The following is a 23,764-nucleotide window of genomic DNA, read 5'->3' as shown; positions in this document are numbered from 1 at the left end:
AAGAATTTTACGCACAAAGGAATCTAATGAGAAACCAACTACATATTTTGTCGTTTTTTAACCATAATAATAAATGTGAAACACTATCACATTTTCATCATGTTTGATAATTATTTGACCAACATCTTTCAACAGCCGACCTCTATGGTGGGATGGTTACACAACACACTACGAAGCCAAGGGTCCAAGGGCATGAGTGATCTTTGTGAGCAGAGGCGCAACCACTGGCGTACGCTACAGCCCCTACGAAATTTTGAAAAATCGACATTTTCAAGTAAAAGCACCATAAACTCTGGAAAAACCAGAGTGGTAAATTCAGCCCTACAAAATTATCCCCACTTGACATTTTTGAGAGTGGAAAGTTGTAAATATACGATATATCTTATTGTGTATGCAGCTCACTAGAAACCAGTCAGGGATGCCAAATTGTGAAAAAAAACATTGTGTTCTTATAAGTTTCAAAAATCTCAAATTCTGCCTTCCATGTATTATGATATTAATATGCAACATACTCGCTATTTTAAAAATATTATTTATTGATTTTAATACGAAAATATATATATAACACGAGAAATTATTAGGTGCTCTATATTCCCACGGATCCCTATAAGTTTGCGCCACTGAAAGAATCCACCTATACAATTACAGCCCCTCCAGAAAAAAAGATCCTGCGTTCGCCATTGGGCGGAACCACGAATTTTTGTCTGGAGGGGGGCCAGTACCAGGACAAACGTGCAAATAATAATAATTGTAATATAGTGGTGGTAGTAATAATAGTAGCATCAAAGACGTTATTAAAAATCACGCAAGAAGGGGTTAGAAGTCTGTGCTAAAACATTTGTTATGGAACAAATGATTTGAAAATATTTTTCCAACACATTCAATTTCACATTAGCTATTAGCTAATACTGGAAAACAAGCACACAACTGTATTTTTGAAAGACACAAAATGCATGATGAACATAATTCTATTTGTACATATGACATGTATTACTTTCATGTACAACATATATTTTATTTATGCAACATGGAACAACGTAAAATAAGAAAATACACAAGTATGCAACATGTTAACGCTAAATTGTGTATGCATTCAAAGTTTTTTTTAATATATATATATATATATATATTAATGAGAATACATTAAATACATTACATAATCAATTCATCCGCCTCATAAAAAATCAACAGTAAAAATAATACAAATTTTGTCTCCTTTTCCTTAAAAGAATTATTCGTGCATTTGAGAGAAACCTTTTTAGCAGCAACAGTCTGAAGTAGCTACATATTTGGTCTTACTTCTCTCTCGGGTAATTTAGAATGCATTACAGAAAACAATCATATTGGGATCGATGCGAGCAAGAACATTTTTAGATCCAAATTTTTCAAACTGAAAACTTAATAGGGTGTAAAAAATTTCACAGGGCGCCATGGAATTTTCTTTAACACATTTTTAATTTCATTTAGACCGTTCTGCCCCATAGCTATGGCTCTCAACTTGGACTATAATAACAGCAGACATTGCGAGCGAAGCGAGCAAGAAAATTTTACGAAAATTTGAAATCAATGGGGGCAATTTCCTGTGTCCCCCCCCTGCAAGTTCCCTTGGCCGTCTGGAAGAAAAAGCTAATTCCATCTTGAGTATCCATTTGTCCTACTATTCTTAGATTCTGCTAGTTTTGTTTTTTACTTAAGTGTTTGCCCCCCCTAGAATGGACTTCCGTTCAAGGTTGAGGGGACAATGCTCCCTGCTCCCCTGTAGTTGCGGCACTCTTTGTGAGTTCCTCTTCATCAATTTCACGTCATTCCTCATGTTCGCGATTAGCTAGAAGTGGCAGAAAAGCAAAGCTAAGTAACAAAAATTAAATATCCATTCCCCCTCTCTACTGCATGAATCACTATTACCAAATGGTAGACTTTGTAAACAAAAAATTAAGTACTTCAAACTTCATAGCAACACATCCAAGAAAAACATCCAAACACATTAGGCACCTTTAATACAAGATTTCTCAAAATGTCATAACTGTTCTAGATACTGAAAATTACGAAATAATTTCCCAAAGTCTGAATCCTAGTACGACATTATTTGGAATCCAACCCACCTCATGAAAACACAAAATCAATAAGTGTCTTTGTTATGTTGCTAGAGTAATACAGGATATAATTGTAAATATTAGTGAGAATATCAGGTGTTCTGTATATTACACAGGGGGGACAAAGTAGGCTCTCAGGGGGGGCAGTTGCCCCCCTGCCCCCCCTCTAGCTACGGGCCTGCTGAAATGGATCCGGAAAAGTGAAATTCTTTCTCCAAGAATCGATTCACCCAAATACAGGGTGTTCCAAAAATGTGTAGCTACATACGTTAACAGGAACCTCAAAATCAAGTCTCCATTGTATTTTAACCATTTCTAAATTTAAAATTAGGTTATAATTTGGAATTTCCCGACTGAAAAAGCGGGAATTTTATTTGCCGAAGTCAGAATATTTTTTCTCGATCCCGGTACCAACTTTTCAGAACTCTGAACACCCATGGACGTCCGGATGATTTTTTCCAAGGAGGGGCAAGAAGGTATTTTTACAGGAGGGCAAACGAGGTATATTTTATACACAAAATAGTGTTGTCCTCTCAAGAAACACTTCTTCAGTTTGAAATCATCATCCTGCAACGCACTTTTTTTTTTAAAAAAAAAATACTGTATATTTGTGTCGCTGCAGTGATTGATTGATTGATTTGGTTTATTTTACTTCGCTTTACCATATGGCTTTACTACCGCTTTTGGGTAATTATGAAGATGGGGTTGAGTGATGATATGATGAAATTGATTAATGGACACTCACAAACACCCATGAGATTCGAACCCGGGACCCATGTCGTTGTAGGGCGATGTACTCCGACCCGGAGGCCAGCTGAAATGAAACTATATGTTTAAAATATATAATTTTAAGTTGACATTCACATTCCATCCTGACATCCATGAACACATTCCTAAAATTAAAGGTTTTACCGTCATTAGGGGAATACAAGTTATCGTGTGTACTTGTTTAAAGTTTAAGGCAAGATAAGATATGAACTTGGCAGAGTACCAGACTTTTTGTCTTTTATCATCAACCGCGTAAAGATATAGTTGAAGAGAAGTAGAGGCTGAATACACCAGGATATCATTTAAGGTTAGTGTTTCTTAGGTTTCTGACACAGTGAATAAAGACGGCATAAAATTGTCAACTTTGAAAAGGAGGTTGTATCCAGCACTTGAAGTGAAAAATGTTAGGTGGGGGAATGTTTTGTCGAGCCTTGGGATTAGCTAGAGGAATGCTCCTACGGTTTGACATGGTGACAGCTGGGGTACAGCGCCTTGAATAACGTAAGCCCTGCGTCAGGTCAACCTTGCAGCAGGTTTTAGCATATGTAGATCCAAACGTGCGCGCAAGAATATAGTTCCACTGAGACGGGTTCTATTCCGACACAACTGCATACTTGCAAGAAAACAGTTATTTAATTTGTAATATACAGACAAAATAATACATTGATTAGCAGGTATGGACTTAATTGGTTGCAATCACTGTGCAGACGAACTTAGAACCGCAGATTCGCCAACTCGAATCTGTAATGCGTTGAAGAGACATTGAAACTTTAGAGCGAGTCGAGCGAGACTGAATGCGTTGCAGAGCGCGTGAAATCGCTGATACCAGTGTTGTACCTTCCACTATTTTAACCCTATGTTTATTGTAGAGCGGCGAGAATGGCTGAATCTCCTGTTCAGCGCGCGGTTTTACCCGAATGTTATTTTGGGCTTCATCCGAAAGGAAATGTTCTTCAAAGTCAAGCAAGTTGTTTTAAATGCATAATCCTCCTTGCGGCAACAAGATCAAAGTAAAACAGGGCGTGAGGTGATTTGCCGTCAATGTGCACACGAATTGTATCACGGGTGTTGAATGATTTGCGGTTTGAGTTTAGCAAGAGGAAACGATTGTTTGTTGTTTGACGACAAAAGAATCTCCGCGGTATTAAAATATATCGCAGTGAGAAGAAACATGTTTATTATTTGGACGAGACGTCCTTCAACTCGGTGGGTGGGGGAAGGGGTAATAAAACATGGAAGGATACCACCATGCAAAACCACCGCCAGGGCTGAAGAAACCGACGATGAGGGGAAGGGGGAGGCTTATTGTTTCACCCACTGGCGGCAATGAAAGCTTTGTTGAAGGCGCATATTTACTGTTCCGCGCAAAGAAAGGGAAGGGTGATTATCAGCAAGAAATGGACAGACCAAGATTTGAATCCTGGTTTAGTGAAGTGATTCATAAATTGAAACCAGAGTAATAGCGACAGACAATGCACCTGATTGTATATATCACCAATAACAAATCATGCTTTTTTGGTGGTACAACTTGAAGTGCGTGTGTCTTACAGTAACGGATGTATTGCGAACGAAGCAACCAAGTTTTTCATAAATCTATTTCTTTCTAAACCAAAAACAATAATTTGTCATTAAATTCAAGAGGAGCCTATCGTTGTTTACTTTTATCTTTGTTTATTTTTATTTTTGCGTGCTCGAAATATACACACATGCTCTCATGTTTAGAAGTTGTTTCGCTCTTATATTAATGACACATTTATTAAATAATATATGCGCAGAAAGTACTTTTAAAATGTTATGTTTCAGGAGACAAAGAGAAGCAAAAATACAATCCACTTGACATGCATGCGGGTTTTGATGTGTTGTGCGGTTGGCAATACTGTGGATTTTCTCAGTGTCTGCGATGTAAGCAGCTCGGCGGTTGAGGAAAGACTGGCACGGAAGATTCTGAGCTCAGTTCTCGCGCGGATTGATACATAAAACCTGCTGCAAGGTTGACTTGACGAGCAGCTTAGTGTGGAAAACGACCCAACAAACTGGTTCCCCGAGACGATGACAAGTAGATGGCAGTGCGATCGACCCAGGTGCTAATTTTGTTATGAAAGTAATGCGGCTTAGTTAGTTTTTGGAATATATTGTATAGATTTGTTTCTCTAGAAAGGCGGTAAGTGAATTGATGGAAACAGTTATATTTGTGGAGTGATTTGCAGTCACGAAGTGGCATTAATTTGGAAAGAAAAGTAAAATAAAATTAATAACTAAATAGCATGCGTAACACAAGAAGAAACATCGCAATGTGATTCCGGACGTCAGGTCTTGGACTGTGTATTAGAGTTTATTTTTCTATGTTATTAGAATATAAATAGTATCCTGAGAGATATTTCATACCGAGGCGACAAACCACAAATGTCGCTTGAAAGCGAGCAGTCGGAAATCAATGCAGCCTTTCGAACCGTAGGGACAAAAGTTCTGACTGCACCGTTTCCTCAAGGAGATTTTACACCAAAGCGACACGCGACAAACGATACGAGGATTTCACACCAAAGCGACACGGGTCATTCGGTCCAAGGCAACTTTCATACCGAAGCGACACATGTTGCTTGGAAAGGAGCCAATCAAGAGCAACATTTCACATCGTAGCGACATGACGGGAAGCACAGGCCAGCGTTCGGTTGGTGAAATCCTCAAGCGATAAGTGTCGCGTGCCGCTTGTCGCTTTGGTGCGCAATCTCACTAAAGTAAGACACCCATTGCATCGCGTATGCGCGAACAACAAACCACGGCAACATGTTGCAAGCTATTGAGGAAATGGCCCAGTTTGAGCGACGCAGAAGCGACAAAGCGACACGTGTAGCTTATCGTGTCGCCTAGATCTGTTGTTGTAATGTGCGCTTTATCGTGTCGCCTATCTGTTGTTCGCAAGCAACGCTTGCTAATAGACTGAAGGCACCATGTAGCTTGTCACTTAGTTGGGAACTCCCCCTGTAGCGCGTTGCTTCGGTCTCAGCACCCTTCCTTTAAGGAGCTTTCCGACCGAAGTAACAAGTAGCACGCGAATACGCCATATGAACGTGTCGTTCATGTGCAATGAATGCTATTTTACAGTCTGGAAGTGTGTGTCACTAGTGTGACAGTGTGAACATCCCGTGTCGCTTGTCCCATTGGTTTGAAAGTTTCCTTGCACTCATGTCGATGGCACTAAGAAAGTTTTGTGGGGTTCCCCTTGTCGTTTCATGCAATCATCATTATCATCATCGCCGCGATTATTTTAAAGTGGAAGAAAAGAGACAGTAAATATCAAAAATACAAATGCTGCAGTGTGTATATCTTTAAAAGAAATGATGATGGTGATGATGATGATAATAATAATGAACCTAATTCATACACAAAAATTTAGTTGCCAAGAACATTCCACGTGTATTTTTTCTCCCGTATTATTAACGAAAGTATGACGATAACAGGACGTGGTCGACTGTCTAGAATGTTCGTTAATATCTTCGCAACCACTGTACCAAATATCATAGCAATTATCACATTCATAGAAATGCTTCATGTAAAAGAATCAGACGTTGCAGCGAAAACTCCCGTTACTTCCATTATAAGCAGTCGAACACCAAGCACCGGGGTCAACACCAGCGCCTCTAGCGGATCATTTTCGAGTGGAACCAGCCACAGAGCGCAGAACCATGCCGTTTTCCACACTACGTTATTCTAGGCGCTGTAGCTGGGGGAATACCAATCCACCGCAAATCTCTCACTTTGAGCACTGGCTATACCTGCAACGTTCTCCAAAGCTGATCGAAACCCGGAACATTGTGCTTTCACGTTGTATGTAGATGCACTGCTTCCATCACCTCAAATGATAGTTTCTCGTCAAGTCTCAGCGAGGGGAACCACAAATGAAGATAATGTAATTACTTTCTTTGGTTATTTCCCTTGTAATTTGTAACACATTTCTACATGCGGCTCTGGTTAAAAACTGATGTGTAGTAGCGCAGTGTAGTGCTCGAAGCACTCGAGAAGTAAGGCATGCTGCACCACCAGACCCCAGTTAGGATATTTTGCGAGTGGCGGATCGTGGTTTGGAACATTGGTGGTTGCAGAGATGAAAATTTAAAATTATATAGTCTTTTTTATTTATATATATTTTTAGCCCATTTCGACAAAAAAATATTAAAAATGCACTGCCGAATTTTTAGTTATTTCTTTTTTTTATGGATCAGATTCTCTATTTTTCCACATAGTTTCCGTGGTTAATTAAACAGTTTCCATTACGTACGATGAGCTTTTGTAGACCCACCTCAGAGGCAAGCCATTCCCCAACTTCCGTTTTCACATCTTCGTCGCTGCCGAAACGCTTGTCGCCGAGGAACTTCATTAGATGCCGGAAGAGGTGATAGTCACTGGGGGCAAGGTCCGGGTAGTAAGGAGGATGAGCTAATTGTTCCCAGTCAACCTATGCGATCTGATCTTGCGATTGAGAGTGGTGTGAGGCCTCGCATTGTCATGAAGCAGCAAAACCCCAGCTGACAGCAGGCCGCGGTGTCAATTTCGGATTGCACGCCGCAGTTTCTTCAAAGTCAGACAATACGCAGCTGGGTTTATTGTTTTCGCTGGCGGCATGAAGTCCACTAACAAAACACGGTTACCATAATCTTGTGCGTTGAAATTATCTGTCTGAATTTAACTTTAGTCGGAGATGACGTGTGTCGCCACTCCACCTTCTGCTTGGATTCAGGAGTCAAGTGGGACACCCATGTTTATGAAAGCATGGATATTATGAATCGTCTGTTTTCAAGGATTTTGGCGCCTGCCGCACACTCCAAATCGCCGCTGATTACAGATGACCGACCTGAGCGCGGCTCATCATGCACATTCTCCTGCCCGTCCTTGAACATTCTCGCTCAATTCCGCATTTTGCTATCACTCATTGCATTGGCGCCGTGCACAATCTGGCGATGAATTTTAGCTGCTGCCAAGAACTGGATCAATGATGTGTGTGTGTGCTTGATACAAACATTTATTCTTACAAGAATCTAGTAGAGACAACGTCTCCCATTGAAACGACAGTATATAGAAACCAGAAGGGGGAATTTCTATTTGTACCACCCTGTTAATCATTTCACCCTTCCTCGGATAACTGGAGGCCAGATGTTCTGTGGAAGAGAGGCACCTTGGTCCCCCTTTAGCGTCACTATTGTTTTCCCGGTTTATACCCAATATACTGGAAACGTATCTCTTGGTTTCTCCGCAATATACTGGAAACTTATCTCTATCTTGGAGTTGCGATGCTTTAGTCGGGAGGGCATCTGACTGTCACGTAGGATACCCGGGTTCGATTCCGAGGGTGCGTGAACTAATGTCGGAATTCTGTCTGGCCTTGTCTCTGCATAAAGCGGATCTGGCGTTCATCCAGATTCAAATAAATAGATACGTGGTAACAGTCACGTATTTAGAAATCTATTTCGGGGGAGGGGGTCCGAACCAAGTGTCTCAGAAATAATAATAATAAATAATATAAGGGTTCAAATTAAAATAATAATTAATAAATATTAAATTCATCCTGTATTGTTATTATTACATTAATAAGTAAAAACAGTGTAAGAATAGAGATATAAAAACATGTATTCATTATCTAGCGCGTAGTTAAGATTGCTATAATGTATATTAAAGCAACTGGCCTGGCAAGGAAACCAGTGCAAATGGATAAAGAATTGAATATTTATTAAATACATGAAATAATATTAGATCCGGGGTGTAGACACCCAAAAGTCACTTCCACGTAGTACACCCTAGACTGCATTTTTCAGACGAACGAGGCTCTGGCGACTGACACTATAATTTTGTATGTGTTGTCCTGTGTTTTGCCTTTATGTGTGTTAAGTGCCCCCTTACAGCCTCAGCTTCTAACCTAAGTCAGAATAATTTAATATTTTAGTTATGCAACGTTAGAGTTGTTATTTGTAATGGTAAGGGGCTGACTCCCGTATAATGTGATGGGTGCAAAATAGCCTAAGTGCTGAGGCATCCAAAATTTTAAATTCAAATTCCAATTCAAAAGAATATTAGATCCGGTTGACGAAAATTAAAGTGTCATTCAAAGATCGGCAGAAATAGATAACCCTCGATTATACAGGAAATGCTAAACAAGTATATTTTTATTATTTAATTTTTGCACTTGGTAAGTCTTTCGGAGGGAGGTCTGGACCGCCCTTGCCTGGGAGGTAAAGTAAAAAACAGCTTAATGAAAAATTCGTGTAAAAGGATAAAGCCTCCAATGTCCTCTTGAAGTGGCAGAAGCCGAGTACACCACCGCGCGGAAAGACGGAGGTTTCCATCCCGTGCCTACACACACACACAACATGCTCGGGGAAAAAATATACAAAATATGTATAATAGCGCAACTTTATCACCTAGGCTACACCCCTACTACTTAGGATCTCCAAATAGTCAGGAAATTAGCTGTTCCCGAAGTCGGAATCGCGGGGACACAGGAAACTCAACTCTTCATGAAAGCAACACAGCACCGTTGTGCTCCCAGCGCTCAACCCGATTACGAGTATTGAGTTGAATTGGATACATCCAAACACGAATCGGTGACAGACGAAAAGCAGTCAGCGTCGTTTCTATCATGGCGTTGTGAAAAATCTTTTGTCAGTTGTGATCGAAAATTATTGTTCGATCTACATATTATGGGACTAATTAGGTCGGCATAATCAAGAGAAAAGTATATTGTTATTACAGTAGAACTTTATGTGAAGTTTCCAGGACAGTTCAAATTACAAAATGAATACAAAAGCAGATATGAGCCGAAAAGTGTTCGCGATTAAAGCCAAAAAGAAGCGTCACAAGGTAGCGAAAAGAAAGGCCAAGAATGAGGAGTATCGATCTAATAAGCAGGAACAACGAAACGATTCAACATCCAGTGAAAGCAGTAATGGAGAGGCCGAGGAATATTTCAGCTCTGATGAAGAACAAGAGGATCCCCAGGATTATTGTAAAGGAGGCTATCATCCGGTGAAAATTGGAGATTTGTTTCAGGGCAGATACCACGTCACTCGCAAGTTAGGTTGGGGTCATTTTTCTACAGTATGGTTATGTTGGGATTTAGTGGACAAAAGATTTGTTGCATTGAAAGTTGTAAAAAGTGCGTCTCATTTTACCGAGACTGCTTTAGATGAAATTAAGTTGTTAAAATGTGTCCGTGAATCGGATGTTGAAGATCCTAAAAGGGACAAGACAGTTCAGTTGTTAAACGATTTCAAGATAAATGGTGTGAATGGTTCTCATGTGTGTATGGTGTTTGAAGTTCTTGGCTACAATTTGCTAAAGTTGATCATTAGAAGCAATTATCAAGGTATACCTCGTCAGAATGTGAAGTGCATTATAAGGCAAGTTCTTGAAGCTTTAGATTATTTACATGCAAAGTGCCAAATCATTCATACTGATATAAAGCCAGAGAATATTCTTGTTACTGTTGATGAAGAAGATGTGCGAAAATTAGCATGTGAAGCAACAGAACTACATAGTTTAGGTTTAAGGCTACCCCTCTCTCTAGTAAGCACAGCACCAAAAAAATTTCAAGATCCTACTCCACATGCAAAAATGTCCAAGAGCAAGAAGAAGAAATTGAAGAAGAAGGCCAAGCGACATTCAGAATTGCTGAAGAAGCAGATGGAACAGATACAAGAAATGGAGCAGATGAAAAATCAAAATGAACCTCAAGGTAATACTGAAGATGTAGAGCAGACTTCTACTGAAGCAAATGCAGATGTGATAGCAGGTAAGATGGACGCTGTTAATTTAGAAAATGATGAGATGACTGATAATGAAGTCCCAGAAATAAATTGTAATGCTGATACCAGTACAATGTGTGAAACAGAGGGATTGCCGCAGAATGACGACAATGCACAAAATGAAAAACCTATGGACGTTAATCAGTTGACAAACGGTATGGGTTCTGGAGAAGGAGACTGTACTGCAGTACTCGGCATGTGCAGTGGAGATGACGATGTTACAAAAAGTGAAGAAATGATTCCAACAAGTGCAAGTGTAAGTAAAAAATCTGAGAAGGATCCCGTGTCGGATGTGTGTGATATAGAAGTTAAAGTAGCCGATCTTGGCAATGCATGTTGGACTTACCATCACTTCACCGATGATATACAAACCAGGCAGTATCGGGCACTGGAAGTTTTGCTTGGTGCCGGTTACAATACAGCAGCAGATATTTGGAGCACAGCCTGCATGGCCTTTGAGCTGGCAACGGGGGATTACCTTTTTGAACCTCACTCTGGTGAGGATTACAATCGCGACGAGGATCATTTGGCGCACATCATTGAACTGCTGGGGGAGATACCGCGCACTGTCGCTCTGTCAGGAAAATATTCGCGACAGTTCTTCAGTAAGAAGTGCAGCTTGAGGCACATAGCAGGACTTAAGCCATGGGGTTTGTACGAGGTTTTGACAGAGAAGTATGGATGGAGTTCTGAAGAAGCTCGGGGATTTGCCGACTTCCTTAAGCCGATGCTGCACTATGATCCAGCCAGAAGAGCAACTGCAGCAGAATGTTTAAAGCATCCTTGGCTTAATTCATAGAAATAGACTACCACACACGTGCATAATTGTAAGCATATCCAGAGGGCTAGTAATTACGTCATGCTGTGCATGTATATTTATTCTCTTCCCCAATGTCCAAAGTAAGAAGAAAAAAAACTGTAGCTTGTGTTAAACAGTAGCTTAAAAAAACTAAATACATGATCAGCATATGATAGGTTTCTCATCCGTCTACTCTTCTAGAGGTCATGAATCAAAAATTGCTGATGAATGTTTGCTCCGATTATTGTGTGATAGACATGTAACTTGATTGTACAGCCAACGTCTGGTTTATGCCATTGAAATGTTTGTTCCTCCATATTTATAAAGAAGCTGTGAATATGTTTCTGTACCTGTAGATTATGGAATACATTTTACTGGTTGAAGATAGTTTATAAAAGTGGTTTGCTCATTTAAGTTTGATGTAGAATCAACATAACTTTCGGAAGAATATTTTCAGCGCTAATGATATTTGGTTATACTTTTGGTTGCATGTATTACATGCATTGAGTTACATGGTGCATATATTTGGAACAATGTTTTACATTTTACACAGATTGGCCATTCATGCCCCACCCCACCTTATTGCAAATTTAGATGACACTGGCATATACTGTGAAATTTAGCAGATTGTTTCACCAAACTGGTTGAACCTTTAATTTAAAAAGTAAAAAAAATATATAGTAAAGTACTGATGCAACATGTATATAGCTTAAACAAGTATCCCCTCCCACACAATCCTAGCATGGGCATCCTTTGTACCTGCAAAAGCATCTAGAACTGTTCTTTTTCTTGTGTGCGTGGTCATACTAAAACACATGGAATTGAAATGCAGTGATTCATTTCATAAAATAATTGCAATAGTTAATGTGCAGTTGCAACCATTAGTATGCAAAGTTCTTGAATATATAAAAACAATTTCTTGTGCGATATATCAACTGCTTCTGTGTGCAGCATATCTGGATGCCACCGTGACAGAGAATATTCTGAAATATAGTTGTGCCATGAAGTTCTCTGTACCTATAAAATTGCAATTTTCCTGCAGCACATTTAACATTAACATTATTTTCAGATGAAAGAGCAAGAGTAAAAGCATGATGCTTATTCTGACAGCAAAACCAAGACATGTCCCAATTTGCCCCCCCCCCCCCCCACATAGAGATGTAAATTACCTTACTGTTTGGCAGTATACACATGCACAGGATATGTACTAAACAGAAATTTCAGCGAAAAATACAGGTTCGACCAGGACTCAAATCCAGATCTCTGACATTCCATGCCATTGCTTTCCCAATTGACACACTAATCCAGGGTTAGTCATTGTGTAGCCTGCATCATTTTGCTGAAATTTCTACATCATATATCTACTGTAAAGGAAGGGAGTAACCAAATGTGTGTGTAAACACACATAGAAATACTACACGAACATTATTTCTGCAGATGTCGATGCTTTAGCTTGCAATAAGAAAATAACTGCAAGCCACTTGATCAAAGTTTAGTTTTTAGGCATTTGATGTGTTTTTAGTTATTTTAGGTTATTCTGTGCATTGCTATGAGCACAGTCACCGACACTTCTGGGTTGTAACAAAACCATTGACTCTCAATGGTACTGTTACAACCCAGAAGTGTCCGTGACTGTACGTGGAGTGTGATACATGATTTAGTGGCCAACATGCATATCTGTACTTCTTTGAAGCCGTAAACAAATATTAATTCAGTTGTGTATCAGTTTACACAACTTAAGCACGTTCTGTCGGGACAATGCCTTTTTTTTTGAGACTGCCCACCCTGATTTTTTCAGACATTAAACGGGATGCCAAAATGTTCCTTTTTTGTGACAATGACTTATCAGCATGGAATTTCTGCAACAGTGCACCTTCTCTACTATTACTGTGAACTATAGCATTGTTGGGTAGAAATTATTTCACATTTCAATGTCAACAATGTGACATATTCCAGTTTTCTTAAACTATTGGAGTTTCTTCTCTGTTTGCCTGGAACTAATATCCCGACTGAACGAATGTTTTCGATCATGAATAGTTTGTGGTCAAAACGAGAACGCTCTTTCAGCACAAACTCGGAAAGCTATGTTGATGAATACGGTGAACTTTAATCACACGTGTATAAACTTTCACAACATGTTATTTGAAAAGAAGGATGTACCGAAGAAGATCCATTAATCGGCAAAATATTAATGAGTGACTTCAAATTCTAAAACAGCTGCTGGATTGGAGTGCATATCACCACATCATGCAAGTTATTTACACAGTATTTATTTAGTTTTCAAACAGAACGGTTTTTATATTAAAATACATTTTGGCGTCCCTTTTTTTCTACAGGCATAAAATGTGAAAATGTCCCATTTTGTACTTTTAAAAACCTTACATGAAATCATTGTCAAAACTGGATTTATGAACATGTATTTTTGTTATTTTATGTTCCATTTCTGCTAATTGGTTAATAATACTGATGCAAATGAATAATAATCATATGAAATTGCAGAACTTGAACCAAGGGACCTTCAGTGGTAAGATTGCACATTAAGTACACGATGCTCTTGGCCGCATAATATTAGCATGTGCAACAACTGGTATATTTATTTCCTTTTGCTGTGCCTATTCTGCAGACTTTAGGTGATGTGAAAGATGTTTTTTCGGTGTCTCGAAAGTTGAGCATTAAACGTAAAACGCACAGAGTAACGTGAGCCCTGACATGTACACGGCTTCCAAATCAGCTCATTAAAAAAAAAATGGCATATTAACAGTATGACAGAAAATTCCTCTCTCATGCATTATATGACTGTACTGCAATTTTTACTCATGTTTCAGATCTCTCGCTCCCTTCTTGAGTCTAAACTTAATGCAACATGCACTACAATCCAATTGCAGGCACACTAATTTTGTTCAGAAGCGTATTCTGAAAAAATGACCTGGTTTACCAGAACAATTGTTAATTATTGTATATATTTATTTGATATTAATTACATATAATAGAAAAAAATGACCAATGAAGGCATGCATGTAAAACAAAATTCCGAAAACTTGAAATTTTCTGCCAATTTCTATATTCAAGGTGGGCCAAAAGTAGCCTTACACTTAGTAGGTATGCACTGTACAGTACATTTATATGTTCAATACTGTTTATGTACATTTATTTAACACTTCACTTACCTTTTTAACACAGTTTAATCTCGTAAGAATACTGGTTTGGAATTATTTTGAAAAATTAGACAAAAAAATGTGGAACGAATAGTGTAAGTGTACTTTTGGCTCACTCTGTATATGAAAAAATTTGTTTACTAAACCAGGCAACATGGGAGAATATGCCACTGATTTTGTCAAGCTGTGTAACTGATACTTGTTAATCTTTCACAATGCAACAAATATTAAAATCAGGTGTGATGGGGGGGGGGGGGGGTGCGCTTGGCACAGAATAAGGAATGCTGCTGCTTCTTTGTCATTATACTTACTTGCAGGAAACTGACATGCATGCAAGTATGCAGACTTGCAATAATGATGAAGTTTGTTTGAATCCACACATAAATTAATTGAGGCTGGACCTACAGTTTCAAGTGGGATCTGATCCACCAAGTCTCGAACCTGGGATGGCTTGAGTGTTAATTACCACTATATGCCATCAGGAAGGACCTTCACGGTCCGAGGTTCATATTCCAGCCTGAGCATGGGTGTTCTTTGTGAGCATGCCTTCAATTTCATCATATCATCATCATTGACTCTATTAGCGAAAAGTGTCAGAAAAGCAATATCAAATGAAGGTCCTGCACAGCCTAGTAGAAAGGAACCTGGAATTCATCAGATGCAGGGACAAGACTGAATGAATGTTTCCAGCATATGTGTGTTAATGCAACCATACATAACCCAAGCAACTTATTAACGCTTCCTGGATTTCTTGCTTGATTTCTAAAAATGTTTTTGAAAACTTGTCTCTTTTTTACTATGATAGTCTAAATTGTGAATATTTTAATTTGTTTGTAATTCCTTCTAGAGGACCAAAGTTAAGGCCCAGCTGGACCTTCCGCTGCATCCAGGGCAGATGTTTTCAAATGTTCCTCTCCTTTAAAAAAAAACACTAGGATATTTTAAAATCTTAAAAATTACATCAGCTTAGAATTCCTTCTAATCATTGACATGAATTTTTGTGTAGTTTGCTTTTGCCGTTATCTAGATATTCTCGATAGTTTCATGATTACGTAAGTCTATTAAACTATTGATAGTATCTAGATAACAGCGAAATAAAAACCACACAAAAATTTATGTCAGTGTTCCAGGAGGAATTCTAAGCTGATGCAATTTTTCAAAAGGAAAGGAAAATTTGAAAAAATCTGCCCTGGATGCAGCGAAAGGTCCAGCTGAGCCTTAATACTCATGTTTCATTTCACTGTTTAAGATATGTATGTCATCATAAAATATTTTCTGTCACATATTTGGAAAACAGCAAAATCAAACCTGAAAAGGTCTTTGCTGTGAGAAGTCTAACGTCCAGTGACTCCTCTAACAAAGAATGCTACAGGATACAGCACTTCTTTTAAAACAAAAACAAAAAAAAAAAAAACTTATAGGGTAAGATGGCATAAATCAATGAGAATTTCACTACGTCATATTAAAAATCCTTAATATATCCTGTTTTATAAAAATCTAGAAGTTAGCTTGAAAATTAGATCTAAACTGAGACATTTCTGCTAAAAGAAGTCAGTCATATTTTAAACTAGTGTCATGGAAACATTGTTTCAAATTATTTATAGAAATCTTTTATTTTTTATATTTAGCATAACTTTTCTGCCACTTTTGGCTAATTGCGCACAACAATCCAATTGCTTCAATTTCATCGAGAAGCTTCAAGCAGGCAGCAGTTTACTGTTTAAGTTAGCTCGCTAACAAGATTTTCACAAAACATTCCCCCACTGTCTCATTGTCCCCATGTTAAACCATAGGAGCATTTCTCCCAGCTAACTCCAAGTCTCCTCAAACATCACCCAAGCTAACATTTTTCTCTTCAAGTGCTGGCTATGATAACTTATTTATTTACCTCAGAATGGGCTTATCTACCTGCAATTTCTTTAAGATTGACACATTAGCTGTTTTGTTTATATAATTATTGTTGTGATTCTTGGATTCAATCCTCAATGGGGGTGAAACTTACCTGGTTTGGATTCTGCATATGTAGAGGAAATTTGTGAACATGGAAACATGTGTGGAGTCCAGGTTATATGCACGTTTACAAAAATCTTGCATAAAATATTCATGCGTAAAAAAATAAAGTACTTCCATTCAGCATAAGCGTGTTTTCATTCTATGAACAAGAAATGAAGGAAATGCTAAAATATTTCTGAAAGGATGTTTAGCCTTATGCAAATACAATGAATTTCAACATTGTTCATTTTTCCACATGCTTACATGCTGCTAGATATTATTTCTGAATTGTCAAAATATTAAACTGAAGCTTTAAATTTTAAGCTCATGATACTTATAATTTTGTTTATGCCAATAAATTAGATATGTAATATTATTAAGATTATATTTATTTATATACTTAACCGGTTCCTGAAGTTAGATTTCGTGTCATTCTAAAGAATGAGGGGATCTGAACCAGTGTTTGTGCAATTAATTGCTGGGTGATGTAAATTACTCATCATTCATCCTCTGATGAGAGCACTCGTCATTGGCATGACGAGTTAACGCTTGGCAATGCGAAAGGTACACACTCAAATTAAGGAACTAAACTGCAGAAAAGACAATGGTCACTCGTTGGGTTTTGTGAACCGTTGAACCTGAATCATGACTGGGTGTTAGGATAATTACCTGTCTATCTGAAGAATTAGGCTGAATAGAAAATACGAAGTCCTCTGTTGGCTTCTCAGTTTGTCGACCAGAGCGTCGTCTCACTTCTGACCCACTGCTCTCCTGACCACTTCTCCCTTCTCAACTCCAATCCAAAAGTCAGTCCCCTCTCAGCTTGTCTCACCTCTATATCACTAGGCCATCGAGCTCTTCCTCTATGCCGAATCGTGTTTTTTAATTGCCACCATGCAAACCGCTGACTCTATAACCAGAAGAAATTACCTGTTTCCTGAATGCTCAGGAGGTTTGCATGGCACAACACTGTGCATTGATAACATGCCTCAGAGGCTGAGACAACTGAGAAAAACAAGTGAATGCCCTGGTCAACGTGAAGTATTCAGAGAGACTTAATAAAATAAACATATAATCTTAGGGATTGATACGATTTTTATGTGAGAGGCTGCACAACAAACTTTATCACTAATATTTCCCCGTAACATTCAAAGATTTTGTTGAATGAAGTTTGTAAAAGTTAATGATAAAATAGAACAATTCTTCATTTCAATAATGGTATTAAATTGAGGAGTACATATAATTACAGCCTTTCAAATTTCCATCTGCATTCTTGAGGATTACATTTTCTTGCCGTTGAGAATAGATGATGCAGTGTCTTCAGTCTAGTATCACAGAGGAAGGGAGGGACAATAACTGCAGTTATGAAATAATCCTTCATATCCCATTATATCACATACTATATATCAACTTGGACAATGACAGAGAGAGGCGAAAGATGCAGGCAGTGGAGATGAAATTTTTAAGGAGTATATTGGGGAAGGAATGAGGAGATCCGACAGACAGTGGGGGTGGTGAAGCTTCAGGACAGGATAGATCAGGCTCAGATGAGATGGTTCGGACACATGAAGAGGATGGATGCAGAAAGACTACCAGTAAGAGCTTACAATGCTCAAGGAGTGGGAATAAGGCCAAGGGGAAGACAAAGTTGTCGGTGGAAAGAGCAGATAGTGTTAGGAGAAGAGGACAAGATTGTAACAATGTGGAAAGAGGAGTGGTGGAAGACCAGTGGCTTTATTTCTATGCCGACCCAGCCAGAGGCAGGAAACGGCAAAGGATGATGATGATGACATGCAGGTGAAAAAAACAAAACATACATACATTTCATGATATAAAATATCATGTGGGATTCTTCAAGGATCTACAATGGAACTAGTACTGTTTGTGATATACAGTATGCAACATTGTTATTCGTACAAATAGAATTTCCGAGGAAAAAAATGTCACATCTACTAGTAAATATAATAATTTTCATATGTACCTAGAAATTAATATTAATTAAGGTTTCACCAACAAATGTCAAAAGTGTATGTTAAAAGTGTATGAACAGAGCATATAATTTGTGTAAAAAGATAAAAACACGCTGTTTCATGCAACATTGTTATTCGTACAGGCAAGAGTTTCAATCTTCCTCGCATACAGCACCACCGCTATTCGGGTGATTTCGTGCAGTTTGCAACTTTGTAACAAGTTTGAACATGCAGGCACACTCCCCATCAAGTGGAATGATGGCGTAGGAATTGTTGTAGGCCTATTGTCTATCTATCGGCGTGTTCAAAATGGGCAAGGTGAAGGAACTTAGTTCCGATCTGAAGCATGTTATTATAAATTTGGCCCTTAGAGGTTATTCGTTAAGAAAAATTGGACAAACAGTCAATAAATCACACTCCACAGCTCAATACATAGTAGACAAATTTAGAGAGGAAGGTTCAACACAGAATGTGCCGAGAAAACCAAAAGAGAGACGGTTGAGTGATGAACGCTTTATTTTAAAAAGAGTGCGACAAAACCCCCGACTAAGTGTTCCTCAGTTACGACCGTTAGTAGAAAATGCTGCTGGCAAGATGATGTCCGATCAAACTGTCCGACGTGCCTTGTGGAAGCATGTATAACATGGCAGAATACCACGAAAGAGGCCATATGTAAATAAGGTGAATTGCAGGAATAGACTTTCATTCGCGAAAGAGCACATCCACAAGGACCAGGAATTTTGGGATAGTGTCATATGGTCAGACGAGTCCAAGATTAATATATACGGGTCAGATGGGGTAAATAGGGTCCTGAGAAAATCAAATAGAGACAAATGATCACATTAACACAGTTCCAACAGTTAAACACTGTGGTGGGTCATTAATGATTTGGGGCTGCATCACGTCCAAAGGTGTTGGTACCATCCAGTTTATTGATGGTATCATGGATGCATATGTCTATTTGGACATATTGAAGAACAATGTAAAGCAGAGTGCCCAAAAATGGACATGCCGCCTATCTACAGATTCCAACAAGACAATGACAGTAAGCATAAGGCGAACATGAATTGGCTAATATGGAATGTGCCCAAACTACTACAAACACCAGCTCAAAGTCGAGACTTAAATCCCATTGAGCATTTATGGGCAATTTTGAAGAGGCGGGTCCATAAAGCAGGTGTCAACCAAACAGTTGAAAACATTTGTGCAAGCAGAGTGGAATAAAATAAGCTCTGAAACATGTCGGAAACTGGTTAATTCTATGAAGAACAGGTGTCAAGCAGTAATTAAAGCCAAAGGATATGCATGAAAGTATTAGAACTGTCAGTCAATTTGCTCTGAATATACTTTTTTCTTTTATATTATTAAGTGTACGAATAGAAAAGTTGTACAAGAAATGGCATGTTTCTCTTTCAGTTTCATTTAATTTATTATTGTCATTGGTTATACAGAATTTGGGGAAGATTTTATGTTCCTAATGATATCAGTTATTGAATTTTAAAGAAACAATTTCAAAAGTGTATTTCCTTTCAGATATTAAAGCATTTTCTTTGAAAATCTGTGTGTGAATAAAAATGTTACATACTGTACGTAAATGACTTGACCAATAAATCTAAGCTCGGGGCAATCTGTCTTGTATGCTGATGATACAATCACCACTATGATAGGCTCAAACAAAGAATTTTTTTCCAACATTAAAAAAAGAGAGGAGTTCAGTCTCCACAAAAAGTGACTGAATGTTAAAACTACAGTTGTAAGTTTTCATCATGTAAGGAACAAATCTCAGGGTGAAAAACTATCAAAATTGCAAACAGTGTTATTTTTTTAGGACTGTGTATTAATGAAAACCTTAGATGGAATCTCATATAAATTACCTGGCAGACAAACTCATTAAGATGATTCATACTGTGAAGAACAAACCAGGAGACAATGAAAATAATTTATTTCAATCCTTGTTAACCTACGGAAGCAGATCTTTATTTTACAAAAGAAAGTCGTCCAGATCATGGGGAATAGAGCAGATGAACCATGTAGAAAGAAAGCTGTTCGCTTGTAGATAGGCTAATCTGGACTGGACCTACAGTTTAAAGTATAATCAGAATCACTGTGCAAAGTGTCTCCTCCGAGTATCGAACCCGGGACCCTTTCAATACAAAACTATAACATTTGCACTGACCACCAGAAAGGCCCAGCTGTTCATGGATCTAAGTATTTTGTGACTTCCAAGCTTGTTAATATTTCATGTGTTGGATTATATACCATAACTTGGTTAGGTGCCACCAAGATATACCCAATTACAATAGAAGAAATACTAACCATGTAAAATACAGTCTTAAATCAAAGAGGACCTAAGTACACAGGGATTCACTTGCACAAATGCAAACAATTGAAACTTACAAAGCCTGTAACAAGAAAAAAATACTGCTTTTTTGGTTTTTCTTTACACTTTTTTGGACAGAAATCTTTATGTGGGAACTGAGTGGAAGAGAGCGGGAAGGGTACGTTAAAAAAAATTTGGCAAAGCATTTTTTTGCAACATTTGACATTGACATAGACCCACACAGGGAGATAGAAACCAAACAAAAATAATTTGCGTAGTAGTGACCAACTCTGTAGGCGCATTGAATAATTTTAATGAACACTCAAATTACTACGGAACGAAAATGAGAGATGCGACGTGCAAGAGATCACTGATACGCACAAAATAAAAATAAAAGCAGTCTCCTTGTAGTTGACCTCGTAGGGTAAAACAAGAGCGACTTTAAAAATTCATATAGACAAATAATACCTTTACTTGTAAAGTAATGTAATCAAAGACCATTTATTCGGGAAAAAAAACAACCCTCGGGGCGAGGGGAAGTGAGTTTTGTTTATGTTTGTCGATGATGGCAACCTTGGTTGAATCAGCTGATTTTGTTTTCGTGTGGTTTGCGAACTGCGGTGGGTTAGAATAGATGATTTCAAATATATTTTTTTCTCAATACTACTGACTGGAACCTGCAACAATATTGTAATTGTGAATGATGCATGAATTGTATTCTTAGATGCGTACTTTAACATAAACACAAATTCGTGGGACTCCCCAACTTCCAGTGAAGAGCAAAAAACACTGGATAGCGAGGGGTCCTGAATTGCATGCTCTCCCAAATATGTAATTATTTTATCACCATTACCACGATTAACTTAGAGCAGAAAAAATATGAAATAACTAAAATAATAATGAAAAAGGTTTTCAATACTTACCTGACTCGGTACTTGGCATAAGCCCGGTTCTAGCGTGAAATTACGATCTCCGTCTCAATGAACATCTCGCATGAAGTAGAAATTTTATTTTACACTATTCTCACGCTGAAAACAGTCTTACGACTGATCTCGACTATGGCAGGATAATAGATGTTGCATCGACTGCAAGGTTTAATTTTCGGAGCGATAAATGCAAGAATTATTTTCAAATATATAATTGTTGATCGGTCGAATTACTAAATGTATGATTAAAACGTAAAACTATATAATATTTCATATATTACCTTGTACTTACACTGATTTCTGAATGTATGATTAAAACGTAAAACTTAATATTATTTCATATATTGCCTTGTACTTACACTGATTTAACAATTTATTTCCGCCAATTTGACGACACGCAATACAGTTGTCTGCAAAAAGATTAGACAATTGTCCATTGCTCTGTTCATCCGCCTTTCTTTCGTATCTGTTTTTAAGAAGCAAAATTAAACTGATTTGTAAACTGAGCTTTTTGTTTTAATTTTTAAACCCTTTGCAAAGGAAGTGAACGAACATGGTCTGCTGTTATCTTTTGGATTGAGATATACTCTGAGCATGGCCCAAGATCCGATTGCGTAATTTCAATATTATCACTATAGACACAGGTAATAGTATGGTATAGTGAAAACACATTTCACTCGTTTATTTCCTAATTATTTACATTTGTACTTACCTGTTATGCATAGCGGAACATTTTTTGAACGTGGGATTTTGCTTTTTTCCCAGAAAAAAGCGTAATTTTTCACAATACAAGGATTTATTGTTCGTTGCTAATTCGCGGGCAAATCTTATCTCACGTTGTTTATCGTCAGCTGATATGCAGTGTTTCCAAACTTATTAACCGAAAAATGCCGCACAAACTATTCACAGAAGGTTTTTAAGCGAAAATTAATCCACAAACCATTCACGGAAGGTTAGGTTAGGCAAGGATAGAAAATTAAATTTGGAAAAAAAAAACCCTGCTCACATGTCATCTTGTAAAACTACCACGTGGTTGCTACACATAGTCGACGGTAATGGTGGCAAGAGCTATTGTGCATTGGAGATACATTAATGTCGAAAACTACATGATTTACTGGGCGAATAAGTTGAACGAAGGGAGAAAACACTTCCACGAGCTTCCAAAAGTCTACAGAAACTCAATTCCGTAATTAATTTCTCCTGTAAATTTGAAGAAATGTGTTTTCACTATACCATACTGTTACCGACACACATTGTTTGTACATATCGAAAACTCAATACTGGCTACATTTGGTGCACTGTGTGCTTAAAGCATTACTATTTACAAGATTTGAATAGCATATATTTTTAGATGTATTTGCCTTAGAATTTCCACACCTTTCCTTCTCTTCTGCACATGTCAAGTTTTCCATGCATAAAAAAAAAGGCTTCAGGCAGCATCAGAAACTTACAAACGTGGTCACTTGCAAATGCTAATTTTTGTGTCCTTAATTTTCGTAATGTAGCCATTTATGCATCTTTAAAGCATGCAAATTGGTTTCTCCAACTTCAAATTTAATTCCGCATTCTCCTGTAGTCAGGGAAAAAAAAGTTCTTATGAAATCATTAAAGCACACCCCAAAAATTCTGTAATTTGTATTCATGTTTGGCATGTAGGTCAAATAAATGGTAAAAATCAACAACGATGCAAGATTTTATTACAATAGCGTGTACATTAGGAATTTCAACATGATTTTCAATAAATAGTAACAATGATAATTTTCTCCTGAATGTAAAAGTCATCACACAATCGGAACTGGAGCCCAAAAAACTTTTTCCAATTTCCTTGCCACCCCCTCCTCCCCCAAAAAAATCAAAATGGAAAACTTTTCACATAAATGCACACATAATTTTTATCTTTGTACTCTCCACATGCATTTAGATGCCTGTGAGAATTGCACACTGCCCA

At 37.9% G+C, this 23,764-nt stretch overlaps 2 protein-coding genes across 4 annotated transcripts in view; both read left to right on the top strand.

Annotated features, from left to right (window-relative positions):
* The first annotated feature begins 3,103 nt into the window (after positions 1-3,103).
* Daao1 (D-amino acid oxidase 1) overlaps positions 3,104-23,764 on the top strand; it is a 30,132-nt gene continuing 9,471 nt past the window's right edge. Inside the window, exon 1 of one of the 3 annotated variants that reach the window (XM_083144128.1) lies at positions 3,104-3,168. Coding sequence is in view for 1 of the 3 variants with exons in the window: in XM_083144127.1 (XP_083000253.1) it covers positions 4,922-4,942 (21 nt within the window). In the remaining 2 variants the exon portion in view is untranslated. Of the gene's footprint in view, positions 3,169-4,890; positions 4,943-21,462; positions 21,511-23,764 lie in introns of those variants that run through there. The other 2 variants (XM_083144127.1, XM_083144129.1) reach the window with 2 other exon arrangements.
* Positions 9,465-11,842, top strand: LOC146004660 (SRSF protein kinase 1-like). The gene has a single exon (XM_083143573.1). The coding sequence runs from the start codon at positions 9,645-9,647 to the stop codon at positions 11,451-11,453; it is 1,809 nt and encodes a 602-aa protein (XP_082999699.1). The 5' UTR covers positions 9,465-9,644; the 3' UTR covers positions 11,454-11,842.

Source organism: Lepisma saccharinum, chromosome 22 (assembly GCF_977018435.1).
Source record: "Lepisma saccharinum chromosome 22, izLepSacc3.1, whole genome shotgun sequence".
NCBI classification, from domain to species: Eukaryota; Metazoa; Arthropoda; class Insecta; order Zygentoma; family Lepismatidae; genus Lepisma; species Lepisma saccharinum.
This window is presented reverse-complemented; position numbering and strand designations above follow the sequence as displayed.